Source organism: Papio anubis, chromosome 14 (assembly GCF_008728515.1).
Source record: "Papio anubis isolate 15944 chromosome 14, Panubis1.0, whole genome shotgun sequence".
Taxonomy (NCBI): domain Eukaryota; kingdom Metazoa; phylum Chordata; class Mammalia; order Primates; family Cercopithecidae; genus Papio; species Papio anubis.
The window spans coordinates 85,080,862-85,099,488 of NC_044989.1; the positions used below are offsets into that span (position 1 = coordinate 85,080,862).

Below are 18,627 nucleotides of genomic sequence, written 5' to 3' on the forward strand. Positions count from 1 at the left end.
ATAGATCCAATACTTTTCTTTTAAGTCTCATTCCTGGTCATCTGGAAATCTTCACCTGAATGTCCCACAGTTAACTTCAATTCACCAATATGAATGGAACTTATCAATTTCTTTGAAAACTTGCTCCTCCCTCCCTGTCTCCATCTCAATGAAAGGTGCCCAAGCCAGCAATCTGGGAGTTCTCCTAGATGCCCAGATTCCCAAGCCAGCAATCTGGGAGTTCCCCTAGAGTCTCCCTTACCTCCTTGAGATCAGGTCATCAGTTCTTGTGTGCTGAACCATGGTTGCACCCACTCTGCCACTCTTCTCCATTGGGACCTCATCATCTCTCTTCTGGCCCGCTGAAATAGTCTGCTCTCATCTGCCTGCCTCTTTCCCTTCTAATCCATTTTCCACATTGCTGACAGCAAGATTATTCTCATAAGCAAATCTAATCATGTCCCTTTCCTGCTTAAAATTTCTCCATTGCCTGTAGTAGCATCTCTCACAAGATGTTCTGTGAGTTGTTGATAAGTATTCCAAGACAAAGGGGGTTGTGATATACATTTGTATATTAACAGATATAAAAAATCCTGTTTAGCAGGTCCTGAGAAAATTCCTGTTTAACTTCGTGTAACTCAAGATTTCTTCTCAAATTTACCTTGGAAGTTGGGACCCTTTATCCTCTGGGTAGTCCCCAGTCACAGTTTGGGGATTGCTGACCAATGGGCTAACACTGGCATCATGCACAAGGCCTTTCATGAAGGGGCTGACTGCGTCTGCAGAGTATCCTCTTTCTGCACTGCAGTGCTGATGCTCCAGTACCTAAATGACTCACCTGCCTGCCCCTTGGGTCCCACACACAATGACTTAGCAAGGATTATACTGTTGTCTGATATACTTGACAAGCTCCTCTTCATCTTTTGAGACTCATTTAAAGACTTACATTTTCTTTATCTCATTTTCTCTAATTAGACTTTATATTTATTATAAATTACAAACTAAACATGCTCATTGAAGAGACTTTGAAAAACACAGGAAAAGATTATGAAAATAATCCATAATATTATGTACCAAAAATAAAAACCCATTAACATTTTTATATGCTTCTGTCCAGTCTTGTCTTAGTGCATACTGATATGCTGACATACATAATTACCATGAGGTTATCTACAGAGATAGATATAGATACATATTTACATTGAGATAATATGATATACCAGTTTTATATCCTGCTCACTCTCTTTTATTCAAACTTAACATTATATCATAAGCTTTTTCTCATGTCATTAATTATTTTTGGGAGATGCCATTTTGTAAGGATATGTAATTTTCCATTGTATAAAGGCACCAGAACTTATATAACTATACTTCTACTTTTGAACACTTAAGTGTTTCTCTGATTAGTTATTAATACAAGAAATACTGCAGTGATTATCCTTGCACATAAATCTTTGTTTACATTTCTATTTTTTCCATAGATTAGCTTTCTGGAATATAAATTACTACTCAAAGAATATAAACTTTTAACCCTCCCTTTAAATTTTCCCATAGACTTCCTTGGCTTTCCTTCCATTGTGACCTGCTAGTGTTTTGTTCACACTTCAAATGTAGAACTCATCACCATGTGTTGCAATTTTTTTGTCTCTCTCAATTAGAAAACATGTGTTCTGAAGGTAGGGCCATGTCTTTTGATTTGTCGTACACTCAGAATCAGCACAATACACAGCCTGGTTGAATAAGTTATTCTTATTTATTTTAGCATTTCATAAAATTCAAAAGAATTTATAAACATGCGCATTTACATTTATGTTTATGCCTTTCTCGTTGACAGGATGGTATTTTGGGCGCAGTTAATCATTGTCAAAACACTGTGTTATCGGTTCCTAATCTCGTGCCTGATTCGTATTTTGATGCTTTCACCAGCCCTTATGTTAACAACAAACTTGAAGAAAAAACCTGTGGAACTGGGCCAAGTTTAGCAGCAGTATTCGAGGATGATAAGAATTTTCACACAATTATTTCTCAAATAAAGGTATATTTACTCTGTCTAAAACTATTTTATAATATTCTCAATTTTTGTGAAATTAAGTAATATATATTTTTTCTTTCTTATCTCTAAATGTTCTGTATGTGAAAATTGGCATGTGCCTAATCTCTAAATGGTAAAATTTGAAAATAATATTTGTTCTCTAGAAATTGTCCTGTTGAGCATGAAATAATTTTTTAAAAGCATTAAAATAGGGCCCGGCATAGTGGTTTACACCTGTAATCCCAGCACTTTGGGAGGCTGAGGCAGGCAGATCATGAGGTCAGGAGATAGAGACCATCCTGGCTAACACGGTGAAACCCCATCTTTACTAAGAAATACAAAAAAATTAGCCAGGCGTGGTAGCAGGTGCCTGTAGTCCCAGCTACTTGGGAAGCTGAGGTAGGAGAATGGCGTGAACCTGGGAGGCAAACTTGCAGTGAGCCGAGATCACGCCACTGCACTCCAGCCTGCGTGACAGAGTGAGACTCCTAAAAAAAAAAGCGGCGTTAAAATATCTGGAGAAACAGTTACTTATCATTAGCGATCCATGTGCACGTGTTTTTGGGAAAGTAATCCTGGCTGTTGAGGATGCTGAAACACAGTCAGAGCCAGGGTGACTCACCAGCCAACACAATGTCTTTTACTAAAGTCATTTTTCATTACATGTTTAATGTTTTATTAAAACAAAAACATGGTGTTTCACTATTTGGGGCCCTTTAGAAAATAAATATAATGGCATCTATCCATAGCCACTCAAATGCAAGCACTAACTAAAGCATGCTTGAAGACTTTGAAAATAGTATTCTACACATAAAAGTTTTATCTTAGTTGTCCCAATTTTTAAACTCAAAAGCACACTTACCAAGGTGATTGACGTGAGAAGGTAAAGAAACAAGCATTATTCCTTGACTTGCTTCTCTCCTACATTTCTGAGTAACCTAATCTCCTGTGTGGAAAAATAGGAATGCGGCCCTCAAAATACTGCAAATACCTTTTCTTCTTGACACCAAAATGATACTGTAATTTTCAAACTTAAAATTTACCCATTTGTCAGTCATAAATATCCGTTATATATACATTCCTATGTAACTTAAAATTAGCATAGTGTTTCAATCTCTTTATTCATCAAAATATGGTTGTAACTGTCATGGTATGATTTTAAAAGCAAACAACATTTTCCATCTACTACTGTCTCTGCTTATGGTGGAATTCTTATTCTCAGCTACATTATTTTAAATCATCAATTCAAAAGTTGTAAGCTCCTGCCATGTTGGTTTGGCCTCTTTCATAATTTTAACTTTGCAAATTGACTCCATGTATGTTCTAATTCTAAAATTTCATCCTAGATTTTTGTGTTTTTTGCATTAATACTTATACTAAGGAGGATATTCCACAACCTTATTTCATTTACTAACTACCAGATTTTCTGGTACCAAAATAGTTTTCTGATTCATCAACTTTCTCTCCCTTAGACAATTATTTTTTTAAATTATGACTATAACATTTGTAATTAAAAGTTATATTTTCAATTCAGAGAGCCAAGGATAATTGCAACTGTCTAAATATGAATCACCCACATATCTTCCAAAATTAGTAAGAACCTACAAGAAAAAGAAATAAAACTAAACAAAATTTATACCCTTAGGAAGTAGCTGAAAGGAAGAGAATACCCAAGTGTCAAATTACCTCTGAGAAGAAAAATAAACACATACACCAATGAGCTTTCTTCCTCATGCTCCTGCCACAGCCTTTGCAGACAGTGAGGCCAGTCCTTGGGAAATCTACAAAAGAGAGAACCAAGGAGCTAGCAGTTAATCTAAGAAGCTGAGGTTAATCTAAAGTCACAGCCAGAAAGAAGCCTATCCTACATGCAAAAATGATTTTTAAAAGTCCTGGTGTATCAGAGGACTGACTACAGGAAGGAGACTTAAAAGTGAAGGCTACTCAAGATGCCATTAGTTCTGGGGGAGGAAATAAGGTTAAAAATAAAAATTAAAAAGTTTTAAAAATTTCTAAAGAAGATGAGGCATTATATGAACATTGGATGGTGCAGAGAAAATGAAGCAACTACTGAAAATGTAAGTTCTGTAAAACAAAAAAGAACCTACTTGGGAGGCTGAGGTGGGAAGATTACTTGAGCTCCAGAGGCAAAGGCTGTAGTGAGCCAGGATCATGCCACTGCACTCCGGCCTGGGCAGCAGAGCAAGACTCTGTCTCAAGAAAAAATCAAATAAATGAGAGTATATCCAACTTTTTTCCTGTCACCATAAAATAAAATAAAACATATTTCATTTTGCTCCACTGACAGAACAGAATGCTCTTGAACTAAAAATCTTATAAATCACCCAATCCCTGAGCTAAAGAAATTAAAATAGGTTAACTACATGCAAGTCTACTAACAACCATGAAGCAAAAACAACACTACACACTGAAGTAAATATTCTCAAAGAAGCATTCAAATATACAAAAAGCCACAATGAATTAAAAATTAAAATTTAAAAATATAAATGGAAGGGAAAAAAGATGAAATCATCTCAGAAATGAAGACTAAATTACACAGTGCTCAAAGGAGAATAAGGTCAAGAGTTTAACATGACTAGAAGAATGATGGGAAACCAAAGTAATGAGTATAGAAGAAAGATAAGAAAACAACCAAGAGAATGAATGAAAATAAGATCGAGAAATCAGTAAAGTGGTTCAGAGAGAAAATAATTATAATGGAAGACAGGCAAAGAAGAAATAACATACATATAATTGGTGTGTCTGTAAGAGGAAAACAAAAGAAGAGGATACAGCAAACATTTATTTTTAACTATAGTTCAGGAAAAGAAAATTTGAATGTATATATTGAAAGGGCCTACAGAGTTCCTTGGAAAATTACCCACAACAATCAACCCTGAGATATAGCCTTTTAAAATTATTAGATTTTAAGGCTAAAGAATTTTTCTGCAGGTGTTACAGAGACAAGAGAATTAGACTACCATCAGACTTCTCAAAAACAACATAAGAAGTAAGGCAATAATGGAGGAGCAATTTAAAAAAAAAAAAAACCCATGGAAAGAAAATGTGCATCAAGAATTTTATCTAGCCAAGCTAGTCTTTTAAGTATCAAGGCCATACAAAAATAGTTTTCAACATGCAAGAACCCAGGGAATTTGGTACTCATTAGGAATCTACTACACGATGAGTTTCATCCAGCTAAGAAATAACCTTGGGGGAAAAAAGCTGATGCTGATAGGGAACATTTAACATATTTAATTGTAGATCTATATGAGCCTTTAAAAAAAGATAGAGACAAGAATAGGAAACTAGTATATAAATGTACGTTCTAATGAAGTTGAAATAGTGCAACTTTAAAAATAGAGAAGGAAGAGAATAAGAGAAAAGTAGAATAAGGTTATTGATTAATGTACAGTTAATAGGCTGGAATTAAAGAATATCAGTAAAAACCAACAAATCAAAGTATGAAAGGTTAATAAGGAAACAAGTGACTAATGGTATTTTTAAAAAATATATTGTCACTCAGAGAAAGAAAGAAAGAAGCACACATACAACCATAAGACACATAGAAAATAATATGACCAAGTTGGGACCAAATATATCAGTAATGTGATGAATATAAATGAGCTCAATTCATCTATTAAAAGAAAAAGATTTTCAATTTGGCTCCCAAGGCAAGACAAAACAATATTCTGGATACAAGGGAGAAATCCAAAACAAAATGATTCAGAAAGGTTAAAAATGAAAAGATGCTCAATGTTGTAGGGGCAAATGTAAACAATAAGAAAATGGGGCTTGTAATCCTATGAGTCAGGGATCCTTAATGCCAGATGCTATGATTTGCTAAGAGACCTCACAGGACTCAGTGTATAATTTTACTCATGGCTATGATGTATTATGGTGTAAGGATATAAAACAAAATTAACAAATGGAAAAGGCACATGGGATAAAGTTCAGAGGAAACCAGGCACAGCTTCCAAGAATCCTCTCCAGTGGAGTCACACAGGAGGCATTAATTCCTCCAGCAGTGGATTTTGACAACACAAATGAAATATCACCTAGCAGGGAAGCTCATTAGAGTCTCAATAATGAAGGTTTTATTTGAGGACTGGCTTCTTTGCGGTACAATGATATATTTTCCTTTGGGTATTGATATGGTTTCGCTGTGTTCCACCCAAATCTTATCTTGAATTGTAGCTCCCATAATCCACAAGTGTAGTGTGAGGGACCTAGTAGGAGGTAATTGAATCATGGGAGCGGGTTTTCCCGTGCTGTTCTCATGATAGTGAATAAGCCTCATGAGATCTGATGGTTTCATAAAGGGCAGTTCCCCTGCACATGATCTCTTGCCTGCTACCACTTAAGATGCACCTTTGCTCCTCCTCTGCCTTCTGCCATGATTGTGAGGCCTCCCCAGCCATGTGGAACTGTGAGTCCATTAAACCTCTTTTTGTTTATAAAGTACTTAGTCTTGGGTATGTCTTTATTAGCAGTGTGAGAACAGACTAATACATGTACATACCCAACAATGGGATTGCTGGGTCAAATGGTAGCTCTGTTTTAAGTTCTTTGAGAAATCTCCAAACTGCTTTCCATAGTGGATGAACTAACTTACATTCCCACTAATTGTGTATAAGTATTCCCTTTTCTCCATAGCCTCCCTAAGTATGGAGAAATAACTACTATTTATTAGCTTTATAATAGCCATTCTGCCTTGTGTGAGATGGCATCTCATCATGGTTTTGATTTGCATTTCTCTGATGATTAGTGATAATTAGCATTTTTTCATATGTTTGCTGGCTGCTTGTATATCTTCTTTTGAGAAGTGTCTATTCATGTATTTTGCCCATTTTTTGATGAGGTCATTTGTTTTTTTGCTTGTTGATTTAGGTTTTTAATAGATTATGGATATTAGACCTTTGTCAAATGTGTAGTTTGTGAATATTTTCTCCCATTGTATAGGTTGTGTGCTTATTGAAAATTTCTTTTGCTGTGCAGGTGCTCTTTAGTTTAATTTGGTGTCACTTGTCAATTTTTGTTTTTGTTGCAATTGTTTTTGCAAACAACCAACAATTCTTTGCCAAGCCTGTGTCGAGAAGGGTATTTTCTAGGTTTTCTTGTGGGAATTTTATAGTTTGAGATTGTACATTTAAATCTTTAATCCATCTTGAGTTAATTTTTGTATATAGTGAAAGGTAGAGGTGCAGTTTCATTCTTCTGCATATGGCTAGTGAGTTATTCCAGCACCATTTGTTGAATAGGGAATCTTTTCCCCATTGCTTGTTTTTGCCAACTTCATCCAAGATTAGATGGTTGTGGGTGTGCAGCTTTATCTCTGGGTTTTCTGTTCTATTCTATTGGTCTATGTGTCTGTTTTTGTACCAATATCTTGCTGTTTTGGTTACTGTAGACTTGTAGCATAGTTTGAAGCCAGGTAATATGCTGCCTTTAGCTTTGTTGTTTTTGGTTAGAATTGCTTTGGCTAGTGGGCTCCTTTTTGGTTCCATATGAATTTTAGAATAGTGTTTTTTTTTAATTCTGTGAAAAAAGATGCAAGTAGTTTGATAGGAATCGCATTGAATCTGTAAATTGCTTTGGGCATTATGGCCATTTTAACAATAATGATTCTTCCAGTCGACGAGCATGGAATCTTTTTCCATCTCTAATTTATTTCAGCAGTGTTTTGTAGTTCTCCATGTAGAAATATTTTACCTCCTTGGTTTGGCTGTATTCCTAGGCATTTCATTTTGTGTATATGTTGTTATCATAAATGGGATTGAGTTATTGATTTGAATCTTAACTTGACCATATAAGGTGTATAGAAATGCTACTGATTTTTGTACATTTATTTTGTATTCCAAAACTTTACTGAAGTCATTTATCAGTTCTAGGGGCCTTTTGGCAGAGTCTTTAGAGGATTTTAGGTATAGAATTATATCATCAGCAAAGAGAGATCATTTGACTTCTTCCCTTCCTATTTGTATGTCTTTTATTTCTTTCTCTTGCGTGATTGCTGTGGCTAGAACTTCCAGTACTATGTTGAATAACAGCAGTAAGGGTGAGCATCCTTGTCTCGTTCTAGGACTCAAGGGGAATGGTTTCAACTTTTGTCCGTGCAGTATGATGTTGCTGTGTGTTTGTCATGAATGGCTCTTATTATTTTGAAGTCTGTTCCTTTGATCCCTAGTCTGCTTAGGGATTTTATCATGAAGGGATGTTGCATTTTATCAAAAGCTGTTTCTGTGTCTATTGAGATGATCATATGATTTTTGCTTTAAATTCTCTCCATCTGGTGAATCATATTTATTGATTTGCATATGTTAAAACAGCCTTGAATCCCAGGAATAAAGTCTACTTGTTTGTGGTGTATTAACTTTTTGATGTGCTTCTAGATTCTGTTCACTAGTATTTTGTTAAGGATTTTTTGCATCTATGTTCGTCAGGAATATTGGCCTGAAGTTTCCTTTTTTCATTGTGTCTCTGCCAGATATTGGTGTCAGGGTGATACTAGCTTAGTATTCAATAGAATGAGCTAGGAATGAAACCTTCCTCTTCGATATTTTGGAATAGTTTTAGTAGAACTGGTACCAGTTCTTTGTATATCTGGTAGAATTTGACTGTGAATCCATCTGGTCCAGGGCTTTTTTATTTTTATTTTTTTGGTAAATTTTTTAAATTATTTATTCAATTTCTAACCTTGTTACTGGTTTGTTCGGGGTTTCACTGTCATTCTGGTTCAGTTTTGGCAGGTTGTATATTTCCAGGAATTTATCCATTTCCTCTAGATTTTCTAATTTGTGTATAGAATTATTCATAATAGTCTCTGAGGATCTTTTTTATTTCTCTAGAATCTGTTGTAATTTCATCTTTGTCAATTCTGGTTGTGTTTATTCTTTTTCCTTTTTATTTGTTAATCCAGAGTCAATTGTTGGAGTGTCAGGTTTAAGTCTTCAATTTCTTTATTAGTTTTCTGCCTCAATGATCAGTCACTGTTAGTGGGCATGTTCAAGGATCCCACTATTGTTGTGTGACTGTCTATGTCTTTTTGTAGGTCTAGAAGTAATTTTATAATAAATCTGGGTGCTGCAATGTTGGCTGTGTATGTATTTAGAACAGCCAAGTCTTGTTGTTGAATTGTACCCTTTATCATTACGTAATGCCCTTCTTTTTCCTTCTTAATTGGTGTTGGTTTATCCTCTATTTTATCTGATATTATAATAGTGACTCCTGCTCTTTTTAGTTTTCCATTTTCATGGTAGGTCTTTTTTCATCTCTTTACTTTCAGCCTATGGGTGTTGTTACATGTGAGACGGTTCTCTTGAAGACAGCAAATCGTTGTGTCTTGTCTTTTTATCCAGCTATCCTCTCTATGTTTTTTACATGGAGCATTTAGACCACTTAACTAACCCCACATTCAGGTTTAGTTAAAATTGATAATTTTTTAGGGAAATATATTTACTGGAATTGTGCGCATTAGAAATAGAGCTCCTACCAATATCCACAGAAGATATACAGAAAGTTACCAAAGAAATACTCTACAAAAAGCACCAGGCCCAAATGGGGGAAATTTATCAAATCTCCAAAGACTAGATATTCACAGTGCCACCTCAATTATTCTAGAATATTGAAAATGGCTGATAGAAAATGCTTCTTTCATGATAGCAGCAAGAAAGTAATATAGTTAGGAATAAATTTAATAAGAAATGCTAAAAACCCATATGAAGAACACTTTTATGTTTTTAAAAAATCTTCTGTAAGACACAAAAATAGGCTTGGAAAAAATTTCTTAAATGGGATGACTCAACATGATAAAGATGATTTTTCTCTCTAGGTTAATTTATAATTTTAATACATGCCAATAAAAATTTCTTAAATGGGATGCCTCAACATGATAATGATGTTTTATTCTCTCTAGGTTAATTTATAATTTTAACACATGCCAATGAAAATACTGACAAGTTCATAATAAAGCTTATATGCATAAATAGACATCTAAGAATAACTACCAAAATGTTGAAGAAAGAAAAGCTATGAGGAGTACTATACTGCCCAAATATTTAATATAAACACTCTATAATTAAAAGAACTTGGTACTGGCACATGAATAGCTGTCAGACCAGTAGAATAGAATAGACACCAAAGTACATATGGAAATGTATAAAATATATAATATCTGAAATCACTGAGACAAATATGAATTTTTCATAAATGTAGCTGGTACAACTGAATGGCTATTTGGATAAAGATAAAATTAGATCTATGGTTCACATTCTACACACCAATATATAGATTAGGGATCTGAAAATAAAATAAAACTGTAAGTAAAGATGGACAAATTCTTTTATGATTTGTTCATAAAAAGGGTTATCTAACTATGACTCAAAAATCTGGATGCAAGAATAGAATGAATTGATAAATTTGATTACACAACAAATAAATCTTTTGCAAAGAAAAATTTAAACAAAGTAAAAATACACTTATAAACAGGGAGAATCTATTTGTATTACATATTACAGCTAAGGGCTAATATTTCTAATACTAGAGAGAGGGGAAACCAAAACTAGGTAGAAAAATGGTCAAAACACATTCTTCACAGACATAGAAAAAAAACTGCTTTAAAATGCATATGGAACCAAAAAAGAGCCTATATAGCCAAGACAATCCTAAGCAAAAGGAACAAAGCTGGAAGCATCACACTACTCAACTTCAAACTATGCTACAAGGCTACTTTAACTAGAATAGCATGGTACTGATACAAAACAGACGTGTAGACCAATGGCATAAAATAGAGATCTCAGAAATAAAACTGCACAACCATCTGATCTTCAAAAAACCTAACAAAAACAATCAACGGGGAAAAGATTCCCTATTTAATAAATGGTGCTGGGAGAACTGGCTAGCCATATGCAGAAAATTGAGACTGGACCCATTCCTTACACCTTATACAAAAATTAACTTCAGATGGATTAAAGATTTAAATGTAAAACCCAAAACTATAAAAATCATAGAAGAAAATCTAGGCAACACCATTCAGGACATAGGCATAGGCAAAGATCTCATGACAAAACATCAAAAGCAATTGCAACAAAAGCAAAAATTGACAAATGGGATTTAATTAAACTAAAGAACTTCTGCACAACAAAAGAAACTATCATCAGAGTGAACAGACAACCTACAGAATAGGAAAACTTTCTGCAATCTGGGCAAAGGACATGAACAGACATTTCTCAAAAGAAGACATTTATGTGGCATATATATATTATATAATATGTGGCATATATATATATATATATAAAAGCTCAACATCACTGATCATTAGAGAAATGCAAATCAAAATCACAAAGAGATACCATCTCACACCACTCAGAATGGCAATTATTAAAACATCAAGAAACAACAGATAATGGTGAGGCTGTGGAGAACAGGAAGGCTTTTTACACTGTTGGTGAAATTAGTTCAACCTTTATGGAAGACAGTGTGGTGATTCCTCAAAGACCTAGAACCAGAAATACCATTTGACCCAGAAATCTCATTCCTGGGTATATACCCAAAGGAATATTCATTCTGTTATAAAGATATATGCACATGCATATTCATTGCAGCACTATTCACAATCACAAAGACATGGAATTAATCCAAATGCCCATAAGTGATAGACTGGATAAAGAAAATGTGGTATATATACACCATGGAATACTATGCAGCCATAAAAAAGAATGAGATCATGTCCTGTGCAGTGATATGATGGAGCTGGAAGTCATTATCCTCAACAAACTATCACATAAACAGAAAATACCATGTATTCTCACTTATAAGTGGAAGCTGAACAATGAGAACACATGGACACAGGGAGGGGAATAACACACACTGGGACCCATCAGGGTGTGTGGAGAGGAAGAACAACAGGATAAATAGCAAATACATGTGGAGCTTAATACCTAGGTGATGGGTTGATAGGTGCAACAAACCACCATGGCATACATTTACCTATGTAACAAACCTGCATATCCTATCCTGCACATGTATCCTGGAACTTAAAATTAAATTGTTTAATTTAATTTTAAAAAAAGAAAAATGGTCAAAACTTATGATAAAAAGTTCATAAACATAGCATCTAAACATATGAAAAGGTAGTCTACTCATAAGATTAATGAGAATTAAAACTGAGATATAATTTCTCAACTATCAGATTAGCAAAATTAAAAAGTATACCAACACTTTCTGGTGATTACCCTATGGGTAAATAAACGCTCTCACATTATGCTTGTGGGAATGCAAAAAATAAAAGAACATTTTGCAAAATAAAACTATACATGCATTTACCTTTTGATCCAACAATACAACCTTTAAAATGTATCCTAAAAACATACGTTTTCAACAATACATAAGTACATATGCACTAGATTATTTATTGCAGCATTGTTTATGAGTGCAAAATATTGGAAACTACCAAAATAGCCATGTGTAGAAAAATTATTGAATAATCTATGGTATATCCACACAAAGGAATACTATGCGACTGAATAAATGGATGAAGAAGTTGGTTATTAATTAATATAGAGTGATTTCCAGGACATATTGTTAGATGGAAAAGGCAAAGTACAAAAGAATATCTCTAGTATACTACTGTTTATGTCAGAAGTAGGAAGAAAAGGGAGATAAACCAGAAACTAAGGAAATTAGTTACCTAGAGGAGGTAATGTGAATGGTGTAGGAAGAGTGAGGAAGGTGGGTAAGAAGTGAAAAAAATGGGGAAGTGACTATTTTCTGAGTATACCTTTTAATATAGTTCTAAAAATAATCAACAAAATGGAGAGCAAAACTCTAAAACAAAATACAAACAAAAAGAAATAAACCCACATATATTTCAAATGAAATACATAACCACACTAAAGGGATGGGGGAAAATAACTAAACTAAGTAACTTTTGAGCACAGTATTTTGGCCATGTACCCTGAGGATGAAAAACCACCATAACTGCAGTAAATACTGAACTCTGGTTAGTAGGTTTGTTTTTTGCAGTGGTGTTAGTGTATTAGCAATGCTGAAACCACTTTCTGTGTATTTTATTTAGACTTGAGCAAAACAAATAAATGTATTGTGAATGATGAAATGAGGTTACTCATCCTCAGACAGGGAGTTACAAATATGGAAGAGGGAAGGCTGGAATGAACCCTATGTTGTTGCATTGGAATGGAGTTGTGAACTCATGGATTTTAATTGATCTTTAGAAAGATAAAGAAATGTGTAGGGTTTTGTGATTGTATGTGGGGTGTATGTGTGTTTCCTAGACCTGTCTGCTGAAATAGCCTACAAGCAATGACATCCCAATACCAATGAGCACATCTAGTATCCACATGTTAGTTTCTATATATCATTCCCAATTGAAAGGAACTCTCTTTGTTCTTTTTGCAGAACTCTCTTCTTCAAGGGGTGGGGCAGGACAGTACAATATGAGCCTTGAGAATATTATTCAGCTAAAAAATAAGAACATGCCCAAATAACAATGGAGACATGTAGAAAAGACAAAAAGCCACCTCGAAGGGTCTCCCTGGTGAGAGGTGAAGCCAGCTGGACTTCCTGGGTTGAGTGGGGACTTGGAGAACTTAATTTTGTCTAGCTAGAGGATTGTAAATGCACCAATCAGCGCTCTGTGTCTAGCTAAAGAATTGTAAATGCACCAATCAGCACTCTGTAAAAATGCACCAATCAGCACTCTTTGTCTAGCTGAAGGATTGTAAATGCACCAATCAGCACTCTGTAAAATGGACCAATCAGCACTCTGTAAGATGGACCAATCAGCAGGATGTGGGCAGGGCCAAATAAGGAAATAAAAGCTGGCTGCCCAAGCCAGCAGCCACAACCTGCTTTGGTATTCTTCAACACTGTGGAAGCTTTGTTCTTTCCCTCTTCACAATAAATCTTGCTGCTGCTCACTCTTTGGGTCTGCACTACCTTTAAGAGCTGTAACACTCACTGCAAACGTCTGCAGCTTCACTCCAGAAGTCAGCAAGACCACGAACCCGCTGGGAGGAACAAACAACTCCGGAAACACCATCTTTAAGAGCTGTAACACTCACTGCAAGAGGCTGTGGCTTCATTCTTGAAGTCAGCAAGACCAGGAACCCACCAGAAGGAACCAATTCTGGACACACTGGGACAATTTGATCAGCACCAAATCCCTTGAATAAAATGAGACTATATGAGTCCATGTTGTGAAATAATGAATTAACTAACTAATTAATTGAACGAGTGAGAAGAGAAAGTTTTTCCTTTGGTTGAATGCAAACAAATGTAGAAAGAAAACACAATTAGAAAATTCACTGCAGAAGCCATCAGCAATCAGCAAGAATCTCTGATGTGTACTAAAACGAGTACACAAACGTATGATGAGAAATGGAGTATTTACATAACCTCAAATTCTCTGTCTATAAGCTACTTATTGCTTTCAAAGGGAAAAATAGTTTACAGTGATAAGTCTGCCAAACACTTCTTTAGCCAATGTGTTAATATTACCAGTAATGAGACAAATCAACAAGTGCCTTGTGAGATGCTGCAAAGAACATACATCAGTTATGTGTTGTTACTGCCAAAAATTTAAATGTGAGTCTAATAATGAGTAAACATAAAACACACACATGCACATATACACACAACTGAGGTACCTTTAAAAAATGTGAAGGTCATGCGAGGCAAAGAAAGATTGAGATATTGTCCCAGATTAAAGAAAACCAGCCGGGCACGGTGGCTTATGCCTGTAATTCCAGCACTTTGAGAGGCTGAGGTGGGCGGATCACAAGGTCAGGAGTTCAAGACCAGCCTAGCCAAGATTGTGAAACCCCGTCTCTACTAAAAATACAAAAAAAAAAAAAAAATAGCGTGGTGGTGGGTGCCTGTAATCCCCACTACTCAGGAGGCTGAGACAGAGAATTGCTTGAACTCGGGAGGTGGAGGTTGCAGTGAGCCGAGATGGAACCACTGCATTCCAGCCTGGGTGACAGAGCGAGACTCTGTCTCAAAAAAAAAAAAGAAAGAAAGAAAAAAGAAAACTAAAAAGATATGAAAAGATGCAATACATGATCCTAGGTAGGAAAGTAGACCAGAACAAAAAATGTTTTTTCCTTTTACTATGAAATTTGGTACTGGAACAAATGGTAGAATTTGTATGAGGTTGGTAATTAGGTAACAGTATTAATATTCAAGTTAATTTCCTGATTTGGACCATTATACTGTGGTTATGTAATAAAATGTCCTTGTGTTTAGTAAGTAACCCCTGAAATATTTAGGGGTAAATGTGCCACATGTCTGTAACCTTCTCCCAAATGGTTCAGAGTATAATAATAGGTATATAGAGAGAGACTTATAAAGTAAATATGATAAATTGTTGAAATTTAGGGAATTTTGGTGACAGAAACATGAAATTCCTTGTGTTATTCCAGTAACACTCTTGTGAATCATACATTATTTCAAAATAAAAATGTTTTGAAAGCATATTTTGAACATTAGTGGGGTTTTCCACTTATAAGTCTTATATTGTTTCTAGCACCTGCATGATGACATATCAGAGATACTATTTAGTCAGTTCAAAGGAAACATAGTTTGATAAAGTTCTTTTTCAATGTTTATTATAAAAAAAGAACAGAAACATTCTGGAATATTCATAAAAGCCTGTTAAAACAAAATAAATGAACAAATAACTAAATGTAGACATATAGGGCATGTGCTATTCTTTGTAATTAAATTTTCTACTACCGCAAGGCATAACTGAGTCACTTTCCCTAGCATTGGTGTGTTGGATGTGTGCAATTCCTTTGATCACCTCTAGTTTTCCTGGGACAAATTGCAGGCTTTTACAAGTCTTGGTAGAAAACACAAGGAAAAGTTGTGGAGCACAGCCAAGTAGGCATGGACCAAGACCAACAGCAGGTGAATCCTAACTGCCTTTCATAGACTTTGAACATATGATAATATATGTTGACACAGTTATTAAAGGGACTGAAATGATTAGAAATCATTGTCTTGGTTTAAAAAACCAAGTGGGGAAATATGGGTTAGAACCGAGTTTAAGAGAGGTGAAGAAAAAGTTTTTATTATGGCAAAGTATGAAGGACATTTTGGAATAAGAGACTGACTTATGCCAAGGATTTGATAGTAAGATTAAGCAAGCAATTTTTTGGGCATGCTAAACAGGTTTGCCTTTGTTCAAAAATGCTTTGACATAAAATATGCAGTTGGGAAAATAAACAAGAATTGCCTCTTTGCCATATGTTTACTATCGATGTATAAGCTCACCATGAAGCAGAAACAAATTATAAGTGTGTTTCCTTTCAGTCACAGGAATAATTCTTCAAAAGTCAGGTTTAAAGATGAATTTTTTTTTTTATTTCATAACAGTTTCTTCTCGAATCCATGAGTTACTCCTTGACATCAAGAATGTATCTTCCTTCATTCATGTTTCCCAAATCAAAACATACTATTGGGCATAGAGTATGTGTGCTTGCTTGTTTCTTTGTTTAGTTGTATTGAATTAAATTCTGCTTAAAAATATGGTCATATTTGTCTGCTTATTTATAACATTTAGGAAACCATTCAGGCAGCATTTGAATCGGCCCGCCTTTATGCAGCTACCTTTGAAAAGTTCCAGCTATTCTTCAAGGAAAATGAAAGTCTTGATTTACAAGCTCTTAAACTTCAGGAACCTGGTAACTTGTCCATTTGTACTTACTAATTATTTTTTTAGGGATATGAGATTTGTTGTCTTTTAGGATTCTGTTTGGTGGTGTTTGGGGACACAAATGGTAGCCCAAAAGAGTTGGCCTGACAAAAGGCAAGAGTTAATTCATTTCTAGGTTATTTTCTATAGAATTACTTTTTTCCTTTCTCCTTATTCAGTATTACTGTTTTATTTCAGGATATTATGGAAAGCAATTCCTTCCTAATTGCTGATCCTTTAGTTTAAAGTTGTATCGGTGCTAAGAATATATAACCTGCATATGAGAAGGAGTTGAAAGGAATGGATATCTCTACCAATTCCATTAAATAAAGTTTACATAAGTTTTTCTATCTCAGGAACTTATTCTTTTTTCTTCTGGGACTACATTAAGATCTGGTGGGTGTGAATCAACAACTCTTAGTCATGAAATTAGACCTGGGGAAAACTATTTTATTTCACTAATACTGTCTTTAACAAAGGAAGATGAACTATAATATCCAAGTGCAATTTCAGGCAAGGAAGTTCTCAGAAAATTATAAAAAATAAGTATATTTGTTTGCTATTTTAAAGCATCATGCATGTCTTTCATATTTTTTGTTTCATGAGCTTTATTTTCTTATATATAAATATAATTACTTTGATACTTTGCTCTATGAACCAGCACTAATTTTTTGTTTTTGTATTTATGTTTTTCTTTCAATTCCTTATTCTTTATTATGCTGAAGCATTTTAAAGTAAATTAGACACTGCATTCTTAAGTTAAATAATTCAATAGGCATCTCTAAAACATGTTTCTACGGAATGGAAATAGTATCATCCCACGCCCCTCCCCCCCACCGAAATAGCAATCCCTTAATATCTTCACTTACTCCATATTCAAAATTCCCCAAGTAAAGCAGCTTCCAGCTGATTTGGCCAGGAATCAAGTCCAAGATCAGGCATTGTATCTGATTGTTATGTCCCTTAAATTTTAAAAATCTGAAACTGACTCCTTTTTTTCAAGATACTAAGTTGTTAGACCAACATGGGGCCCCAATTTAGAAAGCAAAATTTAGACAAGCCTACTTCCACTGTTCTTCGGCAACACGATCACACGGAGACTTAGTGTGTGCTGAACAGAAGCACACTGACAGGGATGTGAGGACATGATGCCTCCTGTGCTGGCATCACAGTGGCAGCAGGCTATGGAGCCTGGAATTTTGGCACAAGAAGGAGGCCTAATCAAAATAGCCAGTTCTAATCCCTGAGCTCTTCTACTCATATCCTGAGCCCAAGGCTTCCTAGCCTCCTGCTACCACAGTCCTCACATTGAATAACTGTGATCCCTCAGCAAGTTCCCATCAGGGTACAGTCCCCTGGCTCCCAGGTTGCTCTTCAGCGAGTCCTACCTTGTCTTGCTGGTCCTGCCTTTGAAACCCAATCCTGGAACCAAGTCTCCCAGTCCCAACACTCTGATGGCTGCGACTTTGGAGTACCTTGGCCTGGACTCCTAACCTCTGTGCTCCTCCTCTGTTTGGAACCCCCCATTACATCCTAAACCACTAAATCCAATTGTTTGCCAGAGGCTTATAGAGATGGGCTTTGCCCTTGGATATCACCCTTACCTGTTATTTTATATCCTCAAACGACTACAACATTGCTTAGCACATATTGTAGATCCTTAATAAATGTCTAACTGAACTTTTAACCAGGCTGCTCCCTGTCCCACCTCAGAGAACGACCAGCAGATGGGTTCTGGCTTCCTGACAAGCAGCCACATTTCACCACCAAATTCCTATAAATGTCAGCATTTACTAATAATGTCTACACTTAACTGAGCACTTACAGCACTTACTGTTCTAAGTAATATTTAGACATTTCATCCAATCCTCACAATTCTGAGGAGAGCATTAGTATTACCATT

General features: G+C 35.3%; 1 protein-coding gene across 8 annotated transcripts in view; it reads left to right on the top strand.

Annotated features, from left to right (window-relative positions):
- The window catches only part of DNAH6 (dynein axonemal heavy chain 6), a 380,528-nt gene that overhangs the window by 94,154 nt on the left and 267,747 nt on the right, over positions 1-18,627 (top strand). For all 8 annotated transcript variants that reach the window (XM_017947677.3, XM_017947678.3, XM_017947676.2 and 5 more), the window contains 2 exons: positions 1,814-2,014; positions 16,593-16,713. In XM_017947677.3, the coding sequence (XP_017803166.2) occupies positions 1,814-2,014; positions 16,593-16,713 (322 nt within the window). The remainder of the gene's footprint in view (positions 1-1,813; positions 2,015-16,592; positions 16,714-18,627) is intronic.